This window comes from Brienomyrus brachyistius, chromosome 21 (genome assembly GCF_023856365.1).
Source record: "Brienomyrus brachyistius isolate T26 chromosome 21, BBRACH_0.4, whole genome shotgun sequence".
NCBI lineage: Eukaryota > Metazoa > Chordata > Actinopteri > Osteoglossiformes > Mormyridae > Brienomyrus > Brienomyrus brachyistius.
Window position 1 is genome coordinate 11,337,720 of NC_064553.1, and position 19,762 is coordinate 11,357,481.

The window sequence follows — 19,762 nt, forward strand, 5'->3', positions numbered from 1 at the left end:
TTTTGTTTGGTTACTTATGGTTCAGGTTAGGGTTGGGTGGGGGTTAAGGTCGTCATTGTTCGGCTTAGGGTTATGTCCATAGAAATGAATGGAGGCTCACCAACAAGGATATAAACACGGATGTGCATGTGTGTGCGTGAGTGTGTATGCAGGCGTGCGCAGTGTCTCCGACCTGCAGCACGTAGTCCAGCGCAATGTGCCGGAAGCACTTGCGCGTTGCTGTCAGCACGTTGGCTGCCTCCTCCACCTCGTGGGGCTTGTTGCGGGGCGCCTGGGCATTCTTGGCCAACGCCACCTCCTTCTCCTCACTGACCTTGTCAAACTGCTTCTTGGCATCCTTGAACCTGCGCAGGTCCCTGGGCGGGGTGACAAAAGGCCGCTCGTCGTGTCAGGAAAACCACCAGAGAAAGCAGGCCACCCCCACCAAGAACCCAAATTTGACCCCTGCGTCGGCTCTCACCATAGTAACCACCATCATGGTGTTACCCAGCGGTGCTAAGATTAACCCGCGGTACTAGCAGTACTGACCAGGAATAGGAAGTGAATGTCTGATGCATCAGAAATGCGGTTTGCCTACATTCCGTAACAGCAAAGGAACAGAGGAACTGCTGTCCCTCAAGAGACACGGATTTCTGCAAGGCAGGCCTTCAAGAAGGAGCTCTGAGCGATTGGTTAAAAAGCAAAAAATAAACAAAAATAAAAACACGCAAACCGACAAAGGCTTCCAGAGACTCGGCGGGCGTGCAGTCACTTTCTGTCCCACCGGTATGCGGCTAGTCTCTCTCGAAAAAAAAACTGTGTAACAGTTAAAACGTAACTGCAGCGTCATCTGAACACTCCCTGCCACAGTATGTCCGGGGGAGCGGTCAGCGCTGGAGAGATGCCCCATCGGCAGTCCAAGCATACTCACTCCTTCACGAAGGCCTGGAGCTGAGACTTTATTGACCTCTGGGCCTGGTCAAATAAAATCTGTGAAGAGAAACGGAAACGCTAAAGGCTCGGGCAGAATGACTGGGGGGAATTTATTACTGTCATTATTATTACAGAATTTCACATTTGAAAGAAGACATTCAGAAAGAATAGTCAAACATAAATATAAAAGCAACACACACACACACACACACAATCTGACAAGTGCATATCTATTAAAAAAAAAAAATTCTAAATACATTCAAGTTCAGCCAATTTGCAGTTCATTTAAAGACTTTTTGTTCGGTGCGGACATCCCATAGTGCTTTTCCAAAAGTTCTTCAGGAGTCAGAATCTTGGCAGAGGCGACGTTAAAGACTTTCGTAAACATAATTAGTGCTCAGGGAACGTTTCGACCCAGATAATGCAGCTATTGGGCTGAGCAGAGCTGAATCCAGCTAGCGGAGAAGAGAGTAGCAGATGAGCTCTGACTGCAGGGTCACATTACTGAGAGGAGCCTGTCCTGTGACTAACCAGCGCATGATCCTGGTCCTGGTAAGGAGGCCCGCGGCAGGCCACAGTCCTGAGTCATCGTCCCGTTTCCTCAAAAGGCCAGACCGCGACTTTTAAGTTTTTCTTCAGCAAAAAGCCAAAGGAGGGAACAAGAAAGCTGATTTTCCAGTTTAAAGTCTTATCATATGACATCTGCTTTGTATACATTAAAAAAAACCTAATAATTATAAGCACGAGTCAAATCCTGCAAATAGATCAGACTGAGCCATTAGATACGGTTGCATGTCTGGTCCTTTGACTCATTTACAGTTCACGTTACACATTTACACAGCTAGGACCCTAACATGCACCCTTTACGTTTGTTTCTGTGACTTTCGCGACTGAAATGCGGCTCCTACAGCGAGAGCTGTGGTTTAGTCTCTGCCGTCTCTCGCATCCAGGTAACACAGCCCAAGTTCCCCTCGGTGCCAGTTCGGTCTGTCAGCTGCACCACGCCCATTGTCCTTTCCCGCCAGACCATATCAAACGAGTGCCGAGCACAGCACCCCAGCCAGGTGGGAAGCCGATGCTCACTGACTGGCTGGTCCCGCTAAGCTTCATCGCAGATGGCGGCCTGGGTTGAGTCAATCTGCCACCCTTGTACAGCCTATGACCAAACTGCTGCACAAATTCCTGACAAAGACGGCCTCTCCTTCCTCTTTCCTGACAGCATGCATGCACACAGTTACACCCTAACACTTTAGCAGCTAGTCATCTTGCCCTGCTGATCCAGTCTCACAACATGCAACGTACGCAAACACAGGCGCACTTACTGTGTGGTAATTAATCATCTCCTGCAGACTCTCCGCAAATTTGGCCAGACTGGACTGTAGAGGAGAAATTAAAATAATTGGGTGAGATGTTTTAACTTCCAACGATAATACAATAACTGAGCAGGTCAAACATCTCCAAGAAACTTCATGCTCTCCAAATGAACGTTATTGGTTAAAATAAAAGGAAAAACCAGGCTTGCATCCATAAGAAAAATCTGCGGTTTATATTACCGGCTCGCACCACACTGATGACAACCCAACCCCATAAATATAACAGAAACTCACTAACCAAAAACTACAGTATGAAGAAAGAATGCATCACACACATCTCCGTGCCGAACAGCTGTGAAGTGTTAGCTATCTGCAGGCTGCACGGATCTGGTCTGGTGGGATTAATTCGCTCGTCCCATCCGGCAAACCGTACGGTCTTGCTCACCTCGATGACCTCATCTTTGGCAGACTGTTGGGACAGCTCCCGGATGCCACTGACAAAATGCTTGTTGGCTGTGTTGTAGGCCTTGCCAGCATCTATCATCCCAATGCAGAGCTTCACCAGCTGTGGGGGGCGGGGGGGGGGGGGGGGGGGTCATTTCCTTCCACTCGCATTCAAGCATACAAGTTGGCCTGAAACCAGATTCCTAACACCCCGTAAGTTGCGTGATGGATACCCAGACTGGCATTTTGGCCCGGGCCAAGCGGGGATTTGGCTGATAATCGCACATATACAGGTAGCATAATGGTTTTAAAAAAAAAATACAGAATCAAATTTAAAAACCAACTTAAAACTTGAATTTGCTGCACAGCGAGTTCTGCTTAAGGTGCCAGGAGGGCCCCCCCTCATTCCATACTTAACCTAATTTGGCCCATTAAACATTCCGTTTCATAAGAAAAAACCATCACGGGATCTCGTGGTGTCATGCCCATCCAATCACCATGAAGAAACTGGCAGCCCGTTCAGTAAGCCAATCGAGTGAGGGATAGTCAGCGAGCACCATAAACGCTTGGCCAGTATTTCAGCAGTAGGTGCTAGTTGTAATTCCAGCAACCTCATGATAACACATGCTGTCACAGTAACCTTGTAGCAACCGAAGAGGATCATTAATGTGCCTCTCTCATGACAACTGTGACCAGAAGGGGTTATAGCAACCAGGACAAGCTTCTGCTCATTTGTTCTCATAAATGCAGTTTTGTGTGACTGGTGTCCCTACTGAGGAGAGATGGTGGGAATCGTTTTATTTCACCGCCGCCAACCGCGCATCCGCTCCCTTTATGTGGGATGTTGGTTGCCAGCAAAAGCTCCCAAAAGGATTAGAAGCCCCACCCCCAAGAAACGTCCAACAATGTCAACCGAGCAGTTTTCACAGCTGTGATTTCTGGGTTCAGACCACAGTGAATTAACACCAGAAAGACCAGCTTAAATAGTTTTTTCTTTATGCTGTGTCTTCGCATATATTCAGCGTTTACAGTAACACACAATGATCCTTTATAGACAGACCACTCAGCCTAGCAATCAATGTAATTTCAGAAGTGACATCATCACTGCAGCTGGGAAACGGGGAGAAACCCATTCTAACAAACATCTAACCACCCCAGCGGAGGCTAGTACTGGTAGAGTCCGTTCACCTTGTCTAGCTTGGCTTCCAGCTCCGACACATCCCCCTCCACCTCCTCTATCGCCGCCCTGGAGACAAAAAGCAGATTATCAGTTTATCAAGAAGCAAGGTAGATCAAAAGGACACTAGTAACGGAAAAAGCATCATCATCAGGACCAACCGGCGGGAAGTTAAGCTTGTCTGAGACTCAACATTGACAGACTCAATGTTGAGAGAGATAGAGGAGATAACATTATTATGGCTGCCATAGATAAAGGTAATAATACATAATTATGGCTACTACTCCTACAAGGGAAGAAAATGCTTACACCAAAGGTCTGGACAACCAGACAGGTTCCAGAACTAAGATCAAACATTTTACAGAGAATCAGGAAAGAAGCACACCTGCCTATAACTGGAAGCTAAGATTTTCACCCCCAGATCATAACTAATTTCCATCATACGACGCATACAAGTGAATTAGAGTTATTTATATACTCAGCTCATGAAAACACAGCATTTGCTGTTTATCAGCTGGCTCTCTGATGTTCGGAAGGACAGTGATCACTACTCTGATTGGTCACGTTCGGGATTCAGGGTGGTGGAGATCAGAGCAGCGCAAGGCGAATAACGAACCGCCATGTTGAACCATCTTAATCCATCCCGAGGGAGGAAACATCTGTGCCATGCTGATAATGCAGCGTGGGGGCAGCCGGTCACCCCACCCAAATGCGCGCACAGCCCACCGTCCCATGAGTCCCATCACAAGCACATTCACGGCATCCTTCTACAGCTACTGCAGGCCAGGACCTCAGCCTATCTGCAGCAACAGAACACGAGAGCATCCGCACTGGGGCTAGTGTGCTGGACTGGGCCAGCAGGACGAGGACCAGTAAAAGTTAAAGGGCGTGAACAGAAAACGCGGAGAAACCTCACACCACTCACCGCAACTCTCGAAGTGCACCAAGACTGCTCACTCCTTGCTTCCCGTTTACACAAGTATGAATGGTCGAAAGATCGCTTAAGTCCTGGATATGGGCCGAAGCCAAAGGTCACGGTTCCCACTCATGGGGGCAACCTGGCATTAGTAAACTCCACCCCCAGAATTTGTCTCTCTAGCAATTTGCTGGAAGAAAACAAACTTCCTTCATAAAAAGGAACTGTAAAAGACTAGAAAAATGACTATCATACTACACACCAGACCAAAACTGCTAGAAAAAGCATTTTCACTTTTACAACCAATTCCGGGACGTGTGGTCCAGAACCGCTTTTAAGTCATTCTTGGCTCCAGTGCTGACTCGAGATTTACGACCAAAGCTAAGCTTTAGGATAAATGTGAAAGGTAACCGCTAATATCCATTGATTGTAAGCAATTTTAAGAGTATCATCATACTGAAACTTATTCCCAATGGACTCCTGGAAGAGGAAATATACAAATAAAGAAAACAGTATAGGTCTGCAGGGATGAGAGGAGTTTCTCAAGCTGCCAGCCTTTACAGTGATGCAGAAATAACCGTTACTAGGATGTCGTACTGAATTAACGCAAAACTGAAAGCATGAAAAAATGAATGCATTAAGTAAATGAATAATGAATGGACGAATGACCGAATGAAATGTACAGCAAAGCAGAAAGCTCCACAAGTTATTGTAAATTAATTTCCCCAGGCAAAAAAAAAATAGTAACATAACCTCAGAATCTCAGAAAAAGTGATGGAATAAATGACGTTAGCCGAGCCCAGGACTTTTGCTCCCTTCCTCTGAAGTTAACTACACAATTCCTTCCTGCAGCGCACGCTAATGCGGTGTGCGTGGGGAATCCCAGGGACTGGCTCCCCAACGCGCATTTCCCGCGATTTCTTGGTCTAGGCTTGGGAAAACCATGGGAAATTCTATCAGCTCCTGAGGAAGAGACCACTCAGCCCAGTTATTTTTCATTACTTACAGTACATCTCTTGCATTCTTCTCTGATTGGCTGTGAAAGAACCTTAGCTCTTCTGATCAGCTGAGAAACGCACTGTTTAGATCTGCTATGAGACCCGGGGCCACTAATGAGGGGAAGAAACATCAACGAATTAGCATTACCTTTACAAAGCATGACGCAATTATCATGACTAACAAACTGCTATAGTACTCTGCATAACAATCAGTGCAGTACATATTAAACTGCTTCTATTCCAAATTTCCCATCCAGTAATACTCCTTAATTACTTATCCAATACAGGTTTCGAGGAAGCATGGCTACACTACGACTCTCCATCTCCACCAAAGGCACAGCCAGCTCATTAGAAACAGAAAAGCTACACCTGGCTTTTAGTTCACATATTTTTAAAGTTGCAGTTTCAGATCGCATTACACTGCAGGAGGTCATTATAGAGGTGGCAAGGTGAGCTTTTCAAAAAGGGCCAAGGTAGTATTAACAGCTGTACCAGTTCAAAGCCATTATTAACATGTAAAAGTAGGTAAACCCGTAAACCTTTCAGTCAAACTCAAACTCTTTCATGAGTTTTCCCATCGTACTCGCTGTTTCTGCCTGTGCGTGTACAAACGTTAAGTGCGATCAGGACATGGGGGTTAAAACTATGAAAGAGATCCAGCTCCTCAAAGCTTCACACATCTACGGGGAGTCAGGGGTGGGTAACGGAGGCAGTGACATCAGAGAAGAGCCGCCGTGTTCCCAGGACGCCACTGCAGATAAGCGCAGCCGCAGAGGTTCCAGCCGCCTGGCGTCGGTCACCAAACCCACAACAACCAAAAACTGCTAGGGGACAACAACCAAAAACCACAAAAAGAAAACAAAAATGTTATCACCCGCGATGGCAAAAAAACACAGGCTAACTCAAATAATAATAAAAGGCCATTGTGTAGAGAATCTTAACTCAATATGATAGGAATGTAAAAATGTGTTATTTTCTGATGGTCTGGATGACGATATGCTTGAGATTCACTCATCTGGAAATGCGCTTATCTGTGTCGTTTCTCTACCTTGTGACTACAAAACATAAAGCATCTTTCATTCAGTAACAAAACACCTCTATAACATGTATGACAACTACCAGCACAAATATCTGTGATGTAATTGGTATTTACAAGTAAAAAAGAAAAAACTATTTCATGACTGATAAAATGTACAGAACAAGGTAGCAAAAATATAGAAAAACACTGACTACTTTTGTGTCATACTAGTGCTTTGGAAAGTGTACGGTTATAAATTCAGAAATTCAATGAATTACATGATTGGTGGAACGAATGGACACTGGTTCAATAATCTTGGCATAGATCCATACAAAACTAGAAAAGATTACACTTACAACTTTACTGCATAGACATATACGCAATTTTTGCTCTACAGCGTTCAGTTTCGATTTTGTCTCCATCTGCAAACTCTCGGAGGCCGAGTATTTTGACTGGTAAATTAAAAGTGACACTGATTCTACACCCACTGCGGCAAATGCAGTCCTTGCAAAAATCGCTGAGTCGGATGCGACAGTGTGGGCAGACGTGCATGTGCGTGCAAACGGCTGCAATGTGCCATCGCCGCCCGCAGGTAGCGCCTCGCTTCACGGAGAGCACATACAGGTAGACAGAGATTTGAAGCGGCTGTGTGGAGATACAGACACTGACAATAAAAGGACAGAAAATGGCCAGGAATAAAATTTCAGTGAAGGTCATCTTAGGACACTAGTTAGGAAACACTGGCAGAAGGTTTTCATTATTCTATAGTGTAGATGCTTCAGGTAGAAAGTGTATATTAATATGATTTATTTACAACAGAAATGTAGAGTGATAAAAGAAAAAATATGCCGCTGAAGGTTTGTGTGTTGTGCACAGGAGTGCTTCCAGTGGTGCTCCAAATTGTTTTAGAACCCCATGTCACTCAGAGGTAAAGGCAGACAATTTTTCCAGAATCCCGTGGATCATGGGAGTCAATTTCACTATTAATCATGAGTCTGAGACGGAGAAAAAGAGTCAATGGGAGCAGGAATCATATAAATAGACCGGTTTTTAGACGGTGATCTAATGAAATGAATGCCGTTTTCTTTATTTTGAACAGGATGCTAATTGTTTCGTTGACTTTTTAAGTCCCCAAAATGGGAAATTATAAAACACTTAATGTGGCTGAATGTTCCAAAACAGCAACCAATAATCACCAAATTTCTCTCAAACAATTCTGGTCATAAACACTTCTATCTGGCAAAAAAAAAAAATCTAAACTGAAATCCTAAGCATGTAGACTTTCTTACATTAAGCATGACCAGACGTGACAGAAATTTGGCGATCATTGGTTTCCGTTTTGGAACATTTAACCTGTCTGCTAGAGGCCGGTGGCTGGTTGGTTGCTTTCATACAGACCGGCCTCATCGAGTGTGGGAAAATGTCAAAGGAAAATCTGTTTATTACTTGGATTCATTTTCAAAAAAGCTGGATCAGAATAACAATGAAAACGTACAATTTATGCCACTGTGGAGATGGAGCCAATGCTGGCTTAAGTAATGGTGCTTGTTAGGTGTTTAGTAGGAGAGCAATTTGCTCGTGGAAGAATGGTTCAATGGTGCAGTTAGTGTTCATAAAGCAAAGGTTATGAAAAATGATTTACAACCACAAGGACATACAAGGTCAATGGAAATAGCCCAGGTGAAAGATAGAAGGTGTTTTTCCATCTGTGAATGCATTGTGATAGACCATCCATGTGCACTGTAAATAGGGTGAAAAGTTGCACACTAACAAAAGTGGGCTTGTGTGTCAGGTTAGAGATGCACGGCAACAGAAAATATTATGTTGGATGTAAGTCTGCTCATGGCCAATGTGGATTCAGTTGCATGGAGTGTTGCTGAGTGGTTGTAGTTGTGTTTGTGGTCTTATTGTGATAGTTGACTAGGTGTAAAACCACAGCCTAGTTCATTAGCTAGGTTTGAAATCTGAAAACCCCCCCCCCTGAAATCAGGAAGGAACGGAATTAAAATCCACTGCAGTGTCACCCTCTACTCAGGCAGCCTTGGAATCACCCTGACCCCCCCCCCCCTCCCCAATGGAACCCTTGTATGTGTAGTTTAAAGTGGCTCACAAAAGTCTGAACACTTAGACACTTTCTCTCTTTCTTCTCTTTTAATCATCAAAATAGGGGAAAGTCAGTTTTCCCACACAGACCATCATTTACACACCTACAGCTTATGATGGGGTGAGACTATTTTAAAAAAATCATTGACGAAGAGGAGCAGAGGTTTACAGCAAGGGTGGTCGATCTTATCCGCAAAGGGCCAGTGTGTTTGCAGGTTTTTGGGATAACCTTTAGGTCAGCTGTTCAAACCAATCAGTCCTCTAATTAGTAATCTAATTAGGGAGTTCAAGCAAAAACCCACATACCTTACTGGATAAGATTGGCCACCCTTGGTGTACAGAGTTAATACTGCTGTTTGTAACCAAATGAGTTACTTTTCCAGACGAAAAAGGCTTGTGCTTATGTAGGGAAGGAATGAGAATCTCAAACATCTGAATTACTGGAGTAATTGAGCAAGCACTCAAAAAAAAGAGGATCTTGTATTTTCCCAGGATTCATAAGAGCACTGCGGGGAAGCACAGCTGTGAGTGTTTAGAAAGTTGGTCGATTTCAGCATGGGAGGGGGGAGGGGTGCACAGTATATGGATTTTATGTAAAACAGTCGAGGGAGGGAGTGTAACATCCTGTATGTCTGCCCAGAATCCAGTTTGGCGAAACACATGGAATGAAAAGCTAATTTTATACAATATGGCATTATGCAGGATGGAAAAACACACACACACACACACACACACACACACACACAGACCTGTACTTATATCTTTCTGGGGACTCTCCATTCATTTCTATGGCCATCACACTAATCTCAGCTATGACGACCTTAACCCCTACCCAACCCCTACCTTAAGCCATAAGTAACCAAACAAAAAGCAAAGCATTTTTACTGCAGTCACAGATTTTTATAAAACTGAGTTTCCCTGTGTGGGGACCAGAAAATGAGGATGGGACAATATACAAAAAGATGATGAAGAGAAAGATACACGAAGATCTCGCAGGAAATTCAATTCCTAGAAGCACCTTTTCTGCAGAAGGGACAGCTGGTCCACTAAGGCACTCTGACACCCCGAAGGCCACCACAGAGAAAATCCCCGTAAGCTGTCCATCCACACGAGGAGTGCTAAGACTCCACCCACAAACCCCCCCAGCTCGGCATCACATGCGAGGGAGAGAGGGAGGTTGGCAGATGGGCATTTGTCAGCATGTCAACAGGACTAGAATCCTACTGCAGGCTACATACTCAGCCATCGCAATAACACAGATATTCTCATGACCAGCGAAGGGACGAACTTTTCCATTTATGATATTCAGCTATTCCAAGCCATCTTCAAATAGCATTCCTACAAAACACTTAAACACATTAGCAGTAGGTCAACCCTGGATATTAATCCATCCATTGGTCCTTCATGAACAGAAACACCAAGAAGGATATAGTACGAGCATGTGATTAAGAGGAATGAAACACACCAATGTCGACAGAAGCACCTTCCCCCTACAATCTAAAAATAAGGAGCTCAGCAATTTTAGCGAGGGGGCAGAAATTTGGCGGGAAGTGTGGATTTCACAACTCACAAATGCGTCATTCCACAGGCTCCTCTCAGTCTATCCCGCCAAGTTCCTCTTTCATACGACGGATCTGCAGTTTCAGGTTGTGCTCAAGCCAAACATACTGTACCAGCAAACCCAACAAGATGCTACGGCAACGCATGGCAATGGAGCCAGTCATTGTCGACACCTTCTCTCACCTTCTGCAGATGCATTCCAGCACCCCAGCCATCCGTCACCATCTATGGCTCCACAACAAAAGCACAATGACACCAAGGAAGAACGAATCACAAAAGAATACAGCGACCGCAGCACTATGGCTTGCAGAAGTCTGACAGCATCTTATCACCATCGTCCTCCCCAAGTCACAACAGATGCAAAATCTGCACCTGCGGGCAACGTTTGTCACGGCCATCACTACTGTGAGCTCACAGAGGAGCTGATGGCTTTACCACATGTGACAAATAAAATGGTGACCATGTGAAACGGTCTCCGGAGGACATCACCATATTTTCGGATTTGTTTTTCCCCCTCCTACGAAATGTCAGAATTCAGCTGTATTTCTGTGAAGTGAATCCTTGCCGTCGCAGTGAAACGTGCAACCCGGTGTGCAGTGAGAACGATCACGGGCCTGAAAGCCCACATGTTTTGCAATGGCTAACAGTGGGTGTAAAACGAAACAGCTGTATTCCATCTTCGGTCACAATGAGAGAGAGACAGTGGTCAGACGCAAGACTGAGATCTACACTCTTTAACCTCACTAATCTGCTCCAAAATCACACCAACATTATAACCCTTTTGGGACAGGTGAAGAAAAAAAAATATGACTGTACCACAGGAGATTCCAGAGTCAGGTCATGATTAAAAAATCATGAAATGCATTAAACCCCAACCAGACAGTGGCCAGACCCACTGCTATGGGAGACAAGGCGGCCATTGCCATGGCAACCGCGCCCACTGGGTTACATGGCAAAACCAAAGGAACTGCAGCAAGCAAAAGGCCGTGACCTGGGGCTTCACCCCAGCCTCATTCCACTCCAGGGAAAGTGGGGAACGCCGCTTGCACTCCAGGCCTCAAAAGCAGAAACGGAAACAGACGGAGGATCAAACGCGACAAAACAAACAGCCAGCGCTGTTCCCACGGCGACAGACACCGGAGCACTGAGACCACGACACATTAAAGGAAAACGTGCAAAGTCACGTCCACACAGGCCCTCAATCCAGAGCTCCTCTCACTGCAGCATTGTTTATGGTAAACCAAAGAAACATGGTGTGTTTATTTAGAGGAAGTGTGGCAGGGAGTGGGCGGGGCTTAAAGAATCCCCGCCATCTCCGGCGGCAGCCTCCTCCGTTCACAGATCGGCATGAAGGCCGTGTGAGAAGCAGCTCTTCCAGGGCGTAATGACAAAGCAATCAAAATGACCACGATTATCATCCGGCCCCCTGCCAAAACCACTCTTCTAGTAAAGGGTCAGTATGTAGGTCCACAGGGAATTGGAGGAGGGAATACCCAAGGCAGGGTGCCAGGTCATTGCAGGACATACAGTCACCATCAAAAACTGTGGGCAACCCAAAGACACTAGTAAAGCTAAGCGCATGTTTGCGGACTGTGGCAGGAAACCCGTGGGGACAGAGAGAAAATCCAAACTCAACACACCCAGAAGCTGGTGCAGGGAAAACCACTGAGCCGGGCTGTATAAACACATATGTTTATTAATTTATATAGTATGATACAGGGCCAACTCTATAAACAGACAGAACAGGCAGGTGCCAGGGCCCATGGATGATGATGGAAAAAGAAAGATGAAAGATGGAATACAGAGGAGGAGGAGGATGGGGAAGACAAAGGATGAAGGAGGAGGATGAGAATCAAAAATAAAGATGAAAGATAGTGAAGGAAAAGGAGGATGAAAGATGGGAGAAGAAAGACTGAAGAAGGAGAAGAAAGCTCTGGAGGAGGACGGAAGACAGATGAAGGAGGAGGAGATTGATGAAAGATGGAAGACTGATGTAGGAGGAGGAGGAGAAAACTGAATACGAAAGGCAGAAGACTGACGGAGGAAGAGGATGATGGAAGACAAAAGAAGAGGAGTAGGAGGAAGACAGAAGAAGAAGGACACTATCGATCTCCGTGGGGAAACACTTTTCACCTGCCTCGTCTTGCTCTCTGTGACACTGACACATACATAAGCTGGGCAGCGAAGGGCAGCCACCTGCAGCAATGCCCATGGAGCTGGGAGTTAAGGGTCCTGGTCAAGGGCCCCCAGATGTGCTGAGGATGGGCTCGAACCGGCGACTTCCCAATCACAGGCACAGATATGATAGGGGGGCTAGGTTTTGCTAGGGAGCTAGGTGACCCCGGGCAGAGGCAGCACGCACTCGGGTTCCTCTCTGTGTGTCCTGCCTGGCTGGAAGCTGCGATGATTGCCCGTTTTATAAATAAATAAACAAACAAATAAATAACCACATATAAAAATATCTGCAAAGGCAGTTATCGAAATAAACATCATTCCATGGGACGTACTCAGCCAGCTTCCTTACGAAGGAGACGCCACATTCGTTATTTCTGACTTTTTCGCACACAGAGAGCCTGCATGACGAGCTGCAGCCGCAGCCTCTCGGTGTGCGAATACAGCAAACAAAAACCCTCATTCTTAAACAGTGTTTGACCGTGGCCTGGCCAGTGGGAACACGCTCTTGTGGTTCCGAATCCCATTGTTGCTAAGAAACCCATCACTGGGTGTGTATAGGTTTGTGTATATGATATTTATATATACCACACACACACAAGCATATAAGCAGGGATGTAAATAACTGGTATGCACATACACATTGGGGGGGGGGGGGGTAAAGTGTACTTATTTTATGTGTATTTGTGCTATTATGCCAAGAAGTTGCAGCGCGTATCGCGTTACACGCCAAATGGTACCGGCTATGTGCATCCCTGCATATAACATTTAAAAACAGGTGGCTAACAGACTCCACTTTCCGGTGACATCTGGTCATAAGTTTACCCCCTTAGCTTGGCTCCCTCTAAACCAATTACCATGGTTGCCGTTCTTCCTGCCGCTACGATTCCAATGAATGGCGAGAGGTAATAGAGTGACCAATCGGTTTTCAGTGTCGGCTTCGGCGACGGTGGGAAAGTGCCTCCACTTTAACTTTATGCATGTCCTTCGTATCAACATTCACCCAAAATTCAACCCTTTATCCAGTGGAGTGTCATCGAGAGCCTGGAGCCAAAGCCAGGAAGCAAAGGCTGGCAGATGGGATGCCAGTCTATGGATTCTCTCTCTCTCTCTCTCACACACACACACACACACACACACACACACACACACACACACACACACACACACACAAACACACTTTAAGCTGAATAAGCCCAGCTGCACCAGAAGTTCAAAATTCACAGATATCTGCTTCATCTGGGGGTTGAAAACATTACATTTACTCATACAGCTAAAGACCTGTGATTTCTTGAGCAGTCTGGTAGAGGTGCACCAGCATGGACATTTTGACCGTCGCTAATAACGGATGTATTTTTGACTAATACAGATAACCTCTGAGCCGCTGGTGCCGGCAGTGAGGCTTGTCAGTGCCGATTAGCAGAATGATCTTACATCATATTCTTATCCTCTGTGGAAAGCAGACAATCGATCTGCAGGCCAGGTTATTAATGAATTAAAATGTGTCGCAGGTCAGTACTTTGAAACCTCTTCTAAGTGGCAAATGAGCTGGCGAAATACCTTGATCTCCTCGAATGGCCGATTATCCAATGCAATCATCTCCATTGGTATAGTGAACGTGTCTTAAGGTCTGCTGGTGCCAGCAGTCTAAATAAGAATCTGTAATATTGACTGATATTGACACGTCGGACTGAAGCTCGATTTTTAACAAACATCAGCCAACAGCAATATGGTAATAGACATATCATGCATCTCTATGGTGAGACGAGAACTTGGTGGATTAGAAGGAGTAGGAACTCTGAAGTTGATAGACTGAAAGCATCTTCTACTTTCTTCCAAATTTTAGCACAACAAAGTGCTTCTTAACAAATTGTCCACCCTCTGTTTCAGTCAAGCTGGGGGCGTCGTACTTAGCAGAGTAAATCTACTGAAGGTCATCCCTCCCTTCAAGACTTTCCTCCAGTTCCCCTCAGGTGGATCAATAAAGTTTATCTAAAGCTGCCTGTGGCTGATATTTGCAATATAGTACAGTAGGTACTATAAGGCAGGCAATCAGTAGTATAGTACATTAGATACTATCAGGCAGGCAATCGGTAGTATAGTACATTAGATACTATCAGGCAGGCAATCGGTAGTATAGTACATTAGATATAAAGTAGGCAATCAGTAGTATAGTACATTAGATTCTATAGACAATTATAGATTTTCACTGTTCAATTCAATGCAGGCTTGTGAGGGGCCTGCAGGCTCTGTAATGCAGCACAGGGTGCAGGGCAGAAGAAGCCTCTGCATAAGATGACCCTGCAAAGTAAAAAATCCAGGCCAAGGTTTTATTTCAATCATGCAGTTAAATATAAAGAGTCACAATCCGTTACTTGGCTGGCTGGTTCAAACAAAACCTTGATCTGTATTTTTACTTTCTGGACCTGAACTATCCACCTCTGGCCAAGTGCTTTTGTACTGCAGGTGGAGACTGATAACCCAAACAAACAACAGAGCGAGCAAACCTCAGGAAGAGACAGACACGCAGAGAGGCTACAGTGCTGCTCACTGGCCAGTCACAGAGGTTTTTCCAGATAAAGTAATCGATCATTCATCAGAACGCAAACTATGGAATGCACTGAATTCTTCATATCAATCTTATAACGTAAGAGTTTATTACTTGGCAGAAATATTAGAAAAGATCACCAAGTTGCCTACAAGAGAAATAGGGATTAATAAAGAGAATTTGTATGACCACCTGATCTAGTCAAAGCCCACAGCCATATCATATAATGGAAAAATTGTTACAATCAAAACAAATCAAAAGTATACTTAGTAGTAGTAGTACTGTAGAAGTAGTATGAAAAATGTCCAGAGTGAAATGAGCTGGAGTAACGGCTGCCATGAGGACAGGGAGCCTGCCTGCGCAGCCAGCAGGGGAGCCTGCCTGCGCAGCCAGCAGGAGAGCCTGCCTGCGCAGCCAGCAGGAGCAGATGGTGCAGACCAGGGACAGGCAGATCCATACCTCAGCGTCGATATTTCAATACTCAAATCGGTATCTATTACCATTTAAAGGTACCGATTACAAACGCTTGTTTTCCTCAAAGGTGACACTTCCACACTCATCCACAATAACAGACCCACTCCCAAAGGCCCATGACATTTATAAAGTTAAAATGGGATCAGTTTAAGAGAGTATTTTTTTCATTTTATTTTAACTAGTATTAATGGGACTAAATTAAAGCATGAAAATGCTTTTTTTTTTTTGTTTGCATTTTAATTCAATTTACGGACACATACCGGAGTTTAATTCATAGGTATAGTAATGTTTACAAATTAATAAACATCATTAAATAAACATTTAGTATCAAATCCATATATTAGTTCATAAAATACTTATTTGGGTACTGAATGTAAAAATTGTAGTATTTCCCGTTCCTAGTACGCAAACGGCTCAAAAATGCTCGAAGCTGCTACGAGTACCACATCAAAATGTGACCCTCACAGAGTAATGCTTAAGGCGAGATATCTGGTGACAAGCGCTTCATTGTCTCTTAGTTTTCCTGCATGAGTCCGTGAGTGTGCAATAAAAATGGATCAGAGTTTTTCCATTATCTGCAGTCCGAAAACATCTGAAAGTTTTAAGTAACTTTACAGCTTTAATGATTCCACTTCAAACAATTAAATAAAAATATAGTTTCTCTGCTTCCTGAACTCGAATTACTACCAGCAGGTAAAAGCAGTAGTATGGGCTTAAAATGCACACGCAGAGACATGGAAACAGAAGTGAAGGGATCAGCCGTCCCGCGTCGGTCAGTAAACTTCCCCTTGAGCTCTACCGGTGATTTTTCTCCTCCCCAAAGAAAACCTGCCAAATCAAACAGAGCATGGAAATGGAAAGAGGCTGAACACAACAGCACAGGAACTCCATCTGAAGGGAAGGGGTGGACGGGTGGTAGGGGGGGGCGATACACACGCCCATCACTTTCAGGAATGCCAGAAACTCTCAGACAAAATTGGGAGCACAAAACAAAAAATCACTGGGGAGGGAAAACCAGATCTAGCCCACTCTGTTACACCTGACGAGAGACAGAGAGAGAGAGAGAGAGAGACAGAGAGAGAGAGAGACCAGGCTTGTCCCAGCTTGCCAATAAGGGGCCACAACAATGCCATTGTCTAAGGACAGGGTTTCCACTCAGTTGCCAGGATCACAACGGGGGTACCATTGATGAGCTCAGTGCATGAGTGGATCCCATCCCAAAAGAAAGGGAATGGGTTTCCCTTCCTGCAAGTCCCATTCTAATCACAAGTCCTCCCATGGAGGTTGGAGTTCAGCATTTACCGAGCCACAATTGGGATATTTACTGATCTGCCGAATCCTCTCTCACAGATACAGTTACCAAAAAATATTTCAACTAGTAACATGTGCTTTATTACCTGTTAATTTGTGACTTTAACAGATTACATGAAAAAAAAAAAATTATATACAAGACATGCATTTAATTGCTAAAGGGCCACAAATAATCCATATAAAATTTTCCTAAAGTTTCCCAGCTTTCCCAGCATATATCAGAAATAAAAGGCATGTAGTCTTTTACAAGCTTAATTAACAGCTCAGAAATACTTAACCAACACTCACACAGCAGGGTTACGATATGCTCTTCCGGAACATTTGACCACCATCGCACAGCCGTGAATCATAACTGACATTTACTTTTATGTAAGACACTTCCACCCCAACGAGAGACAAATGAGACAGACAGCACATTATAAGCCTTCGGAAGGAGTTGGAAAGGAAGCATAAGTGCAGTTTGGCTGAGCTTCTAATGAATGTCCAGGTGAGCAGTACTGAAGCAGGAGCCAGACAGCAGCTTCTAACATAACAAGAACCTATTGGACAATTCAAGGAGAAGTGGAATATAAAATAATCCAGGGCCGTACCTCCAGTGCACCTGTAGTAATTCATGGTGCCCTTCTGTTTCACACTAGCACTTACGGCAATAACAAACCGTTAAATGAGTCACCATTCATTAATTAACAGTTTGACACGAGCGGATGCACGGCCCCATGCAATAATCAACCGGACAGGCCATTAACACCCATTAAGTTCAATGACAGTAGACACAGAAGACAAGGGGGAAAAAGAACTTTATTATATATAAGTATGGGACTCTAAACGGCAGGCAACATGACGCTCAGACTGCCAGCCCCATTGTATTAACCTCAGTGTTATTCGGTGCACTTCGGATTATTCAAAGGCTGTTCTTTGAGGAAAACTTCCCAGAAGTCCCCCTCCCGCGTTTCCTGCATCAAACTTTCTAACATCTGTTCTTGATTTGGGACGAGCGGATGTTGTGATGCAAGGGGGGCAAAGGGGGCTTGTGGGGGGCGGGGAATAGTTTGCTATATGGGACAAAACAATACTACTACTACTATTATTATTATTATTATTAATAATAATAATAACAAATCCAACACCTATCCGACTGTACAAAAGGATGTACAAGATCCTAACCTATGGAAGCCCATCTCAGTTTTCAGGAATAGCCTGATTAAACAAAAAACTGCTTTCAGGTGCCGAAGAAAGTCGACATCGTTTTACGACAAGACCATGAATCAGGTAACATCTCTGGGTGACTTTATGGACACGACCACACGGGGCCCGCATTTTACGCCGCCCGTCGGCCGACATCCAGCCGCCTGATGGTTGTGGGAACACCATTTTCCCTTTGTTCCCAAATGTTGTGACTTCAACAACGCGCACACTGATTTTCCACAGTCAGAGAGCAACAGCTACGACCACGCAATATTGTTTTATGTTTCCTTCTGTGTTTGAGCTTGTGTTTCACGACAGAAGGTAAATGTCTTAATTAAATATTAGATCGTTCACATTGTGGGTCCAATCGCTTTGCAGGGGGAGATTCCTGCGGTCCGAACTAATGCACATGACAAACCAGCCAATGCGCAACAGAAGGGAGATACAAAGTAACTCATACGTGGATACATTGTTACAAGGAGCCGGGATCTGAATATGGAGAAAAGCCGAACAACGTCAAGGGTCAACCGGACTAGAACAATATTGGTTATTGGTGCCGTATTACGGTATAATACACCGTGTCCACACTGCAAAACGAGAACCATTGCTATTTTCACCCATCGCAGAACATTGAATTAGTTACATACAATAACCGAATAAAAGGGAAACTGGTCATTGGATGGGTGGTGCTTTCATTAGTCGGACAGCAGATACATGCTGTCGCCTACCTGAATCGGGGGGAATCTTTAAGGCATTCTTCAAAATCCACAGTCACCTTCATCTTCCTCTTCAATTCAGTACACCGGGAAAGATATAAAAACTGCAGCCTCTCGTGCCTTGTCCAAATTGGAAGCGCAAGTAATCGTCGAAATCAAAACACGCCCTTTTTGTAACTGAAAATAAAATTAGAATAAAACTATTTTGGAGTAATAAAGAAGAGGATGCTGCCCGCGTTAATTGTCCATAATAAAGTGGGCCGAGTCATTTCACTGCTTCTGCTTTCGGACAAGAAGAATATCTTAAGGAAGCGACCGCAACAGTCCGACCTGCATCGGACCCCTCCTGGATTTGCCCGATCGTCAGCTTTGGGTACGCGGTTGAGTGTCAGACTGGAGGGCCAACGGGAGCGGACTTATGCATGGCAGAGGCTGGGCTTGTCCCCGTTTCCTGTAATGAAGCCGACTCGGGGCTTTCTGCAGGCGAAACTCCTTACTGTGTGCTGGTCCGATCCTCTGCCGCGTCCCGCCCCGTACTTATCTGTACGTTAAACCGTCACGCAGCGCAATTGCTGGACGTTTGCATACAGGCACTTTCAGTTTTGTTCTCGGGAAACATAAAGCACTAGAACCATGGCCAGTGTAAGCTCGTGAACGAACGGAACACAGACCGCGTTTGTCACCGTTTTCGGTAACAGTCCGCCCTCTGGTGGACATTTATATTTCTTCGTAATTGTTATGAGGAGCTGTCGCTTTTCGACGCTGTTTCAGTGATATGACTAGAAACGAACAAATGTCATTGTCAGAACAGGATGTTCCTTCCTGATTTAGTCCTGTGGTTTCAAAGTCTAAACTATCCTAAACTATGCTGTTTTGGGACTCAAATTATTACTGGGGGATTTATTGGCATCTCAT

At 44.8% G+C, this 19,762-nt stretch overlaps 1 protein-coding gene across 4 annotated transcripts in view; it reads right to left on the minus strand.

Annotated features, from left to right (window-relative positions):
* The window catches only part of acap2a (ArfGAP with coiled-coil, ankyrin repeat and PH domains 2a), a 38,346-nt gene extending 18,846 nt beyond the window's left edge, over positions 1 to 19,500 (minus strand). For 2 of the 4 annotated variants that reach the window (XM_048989063.1, XM_048989064.1), the window contains exons 1-6: positions 18,860 to 19,498; positions 3,858 to 3,915; positions 2,671 to 2,790; positions 2,235 to 2,288; positions 911 to 969; positions 173 to 356 (exon numbers count right to left, since the gene is read on the minus strand). In XM_048989063.1, coding sequence (XP_048845020.1) covers positions 173 to 356; positions 911 to 969; positions 2,235 to 2,288; positions 2,671 to 2,790; positions 3,858 to 3,915; positions 18,860 to 18,912 — 528 coding nt within the window. In that variant the 5' untranslated portion in view covers positions 18,913 to 19,498. Of the gene's footprint in view, positions 1 to 172; positions 357 to 910; positions 970 to 2,234; positions 2,289 to 2,670; positions 2,791 to 3,857; positions 3,916 to 18,859 lie in introns of all 4 variants that reach the window. The other 2 variants (XM_048989062.1, XM_048989065.1) reach the window with 2 other exon arrangements.
* Positions 19,501 to 19,762: the final 262 nt, after the last annotated feature.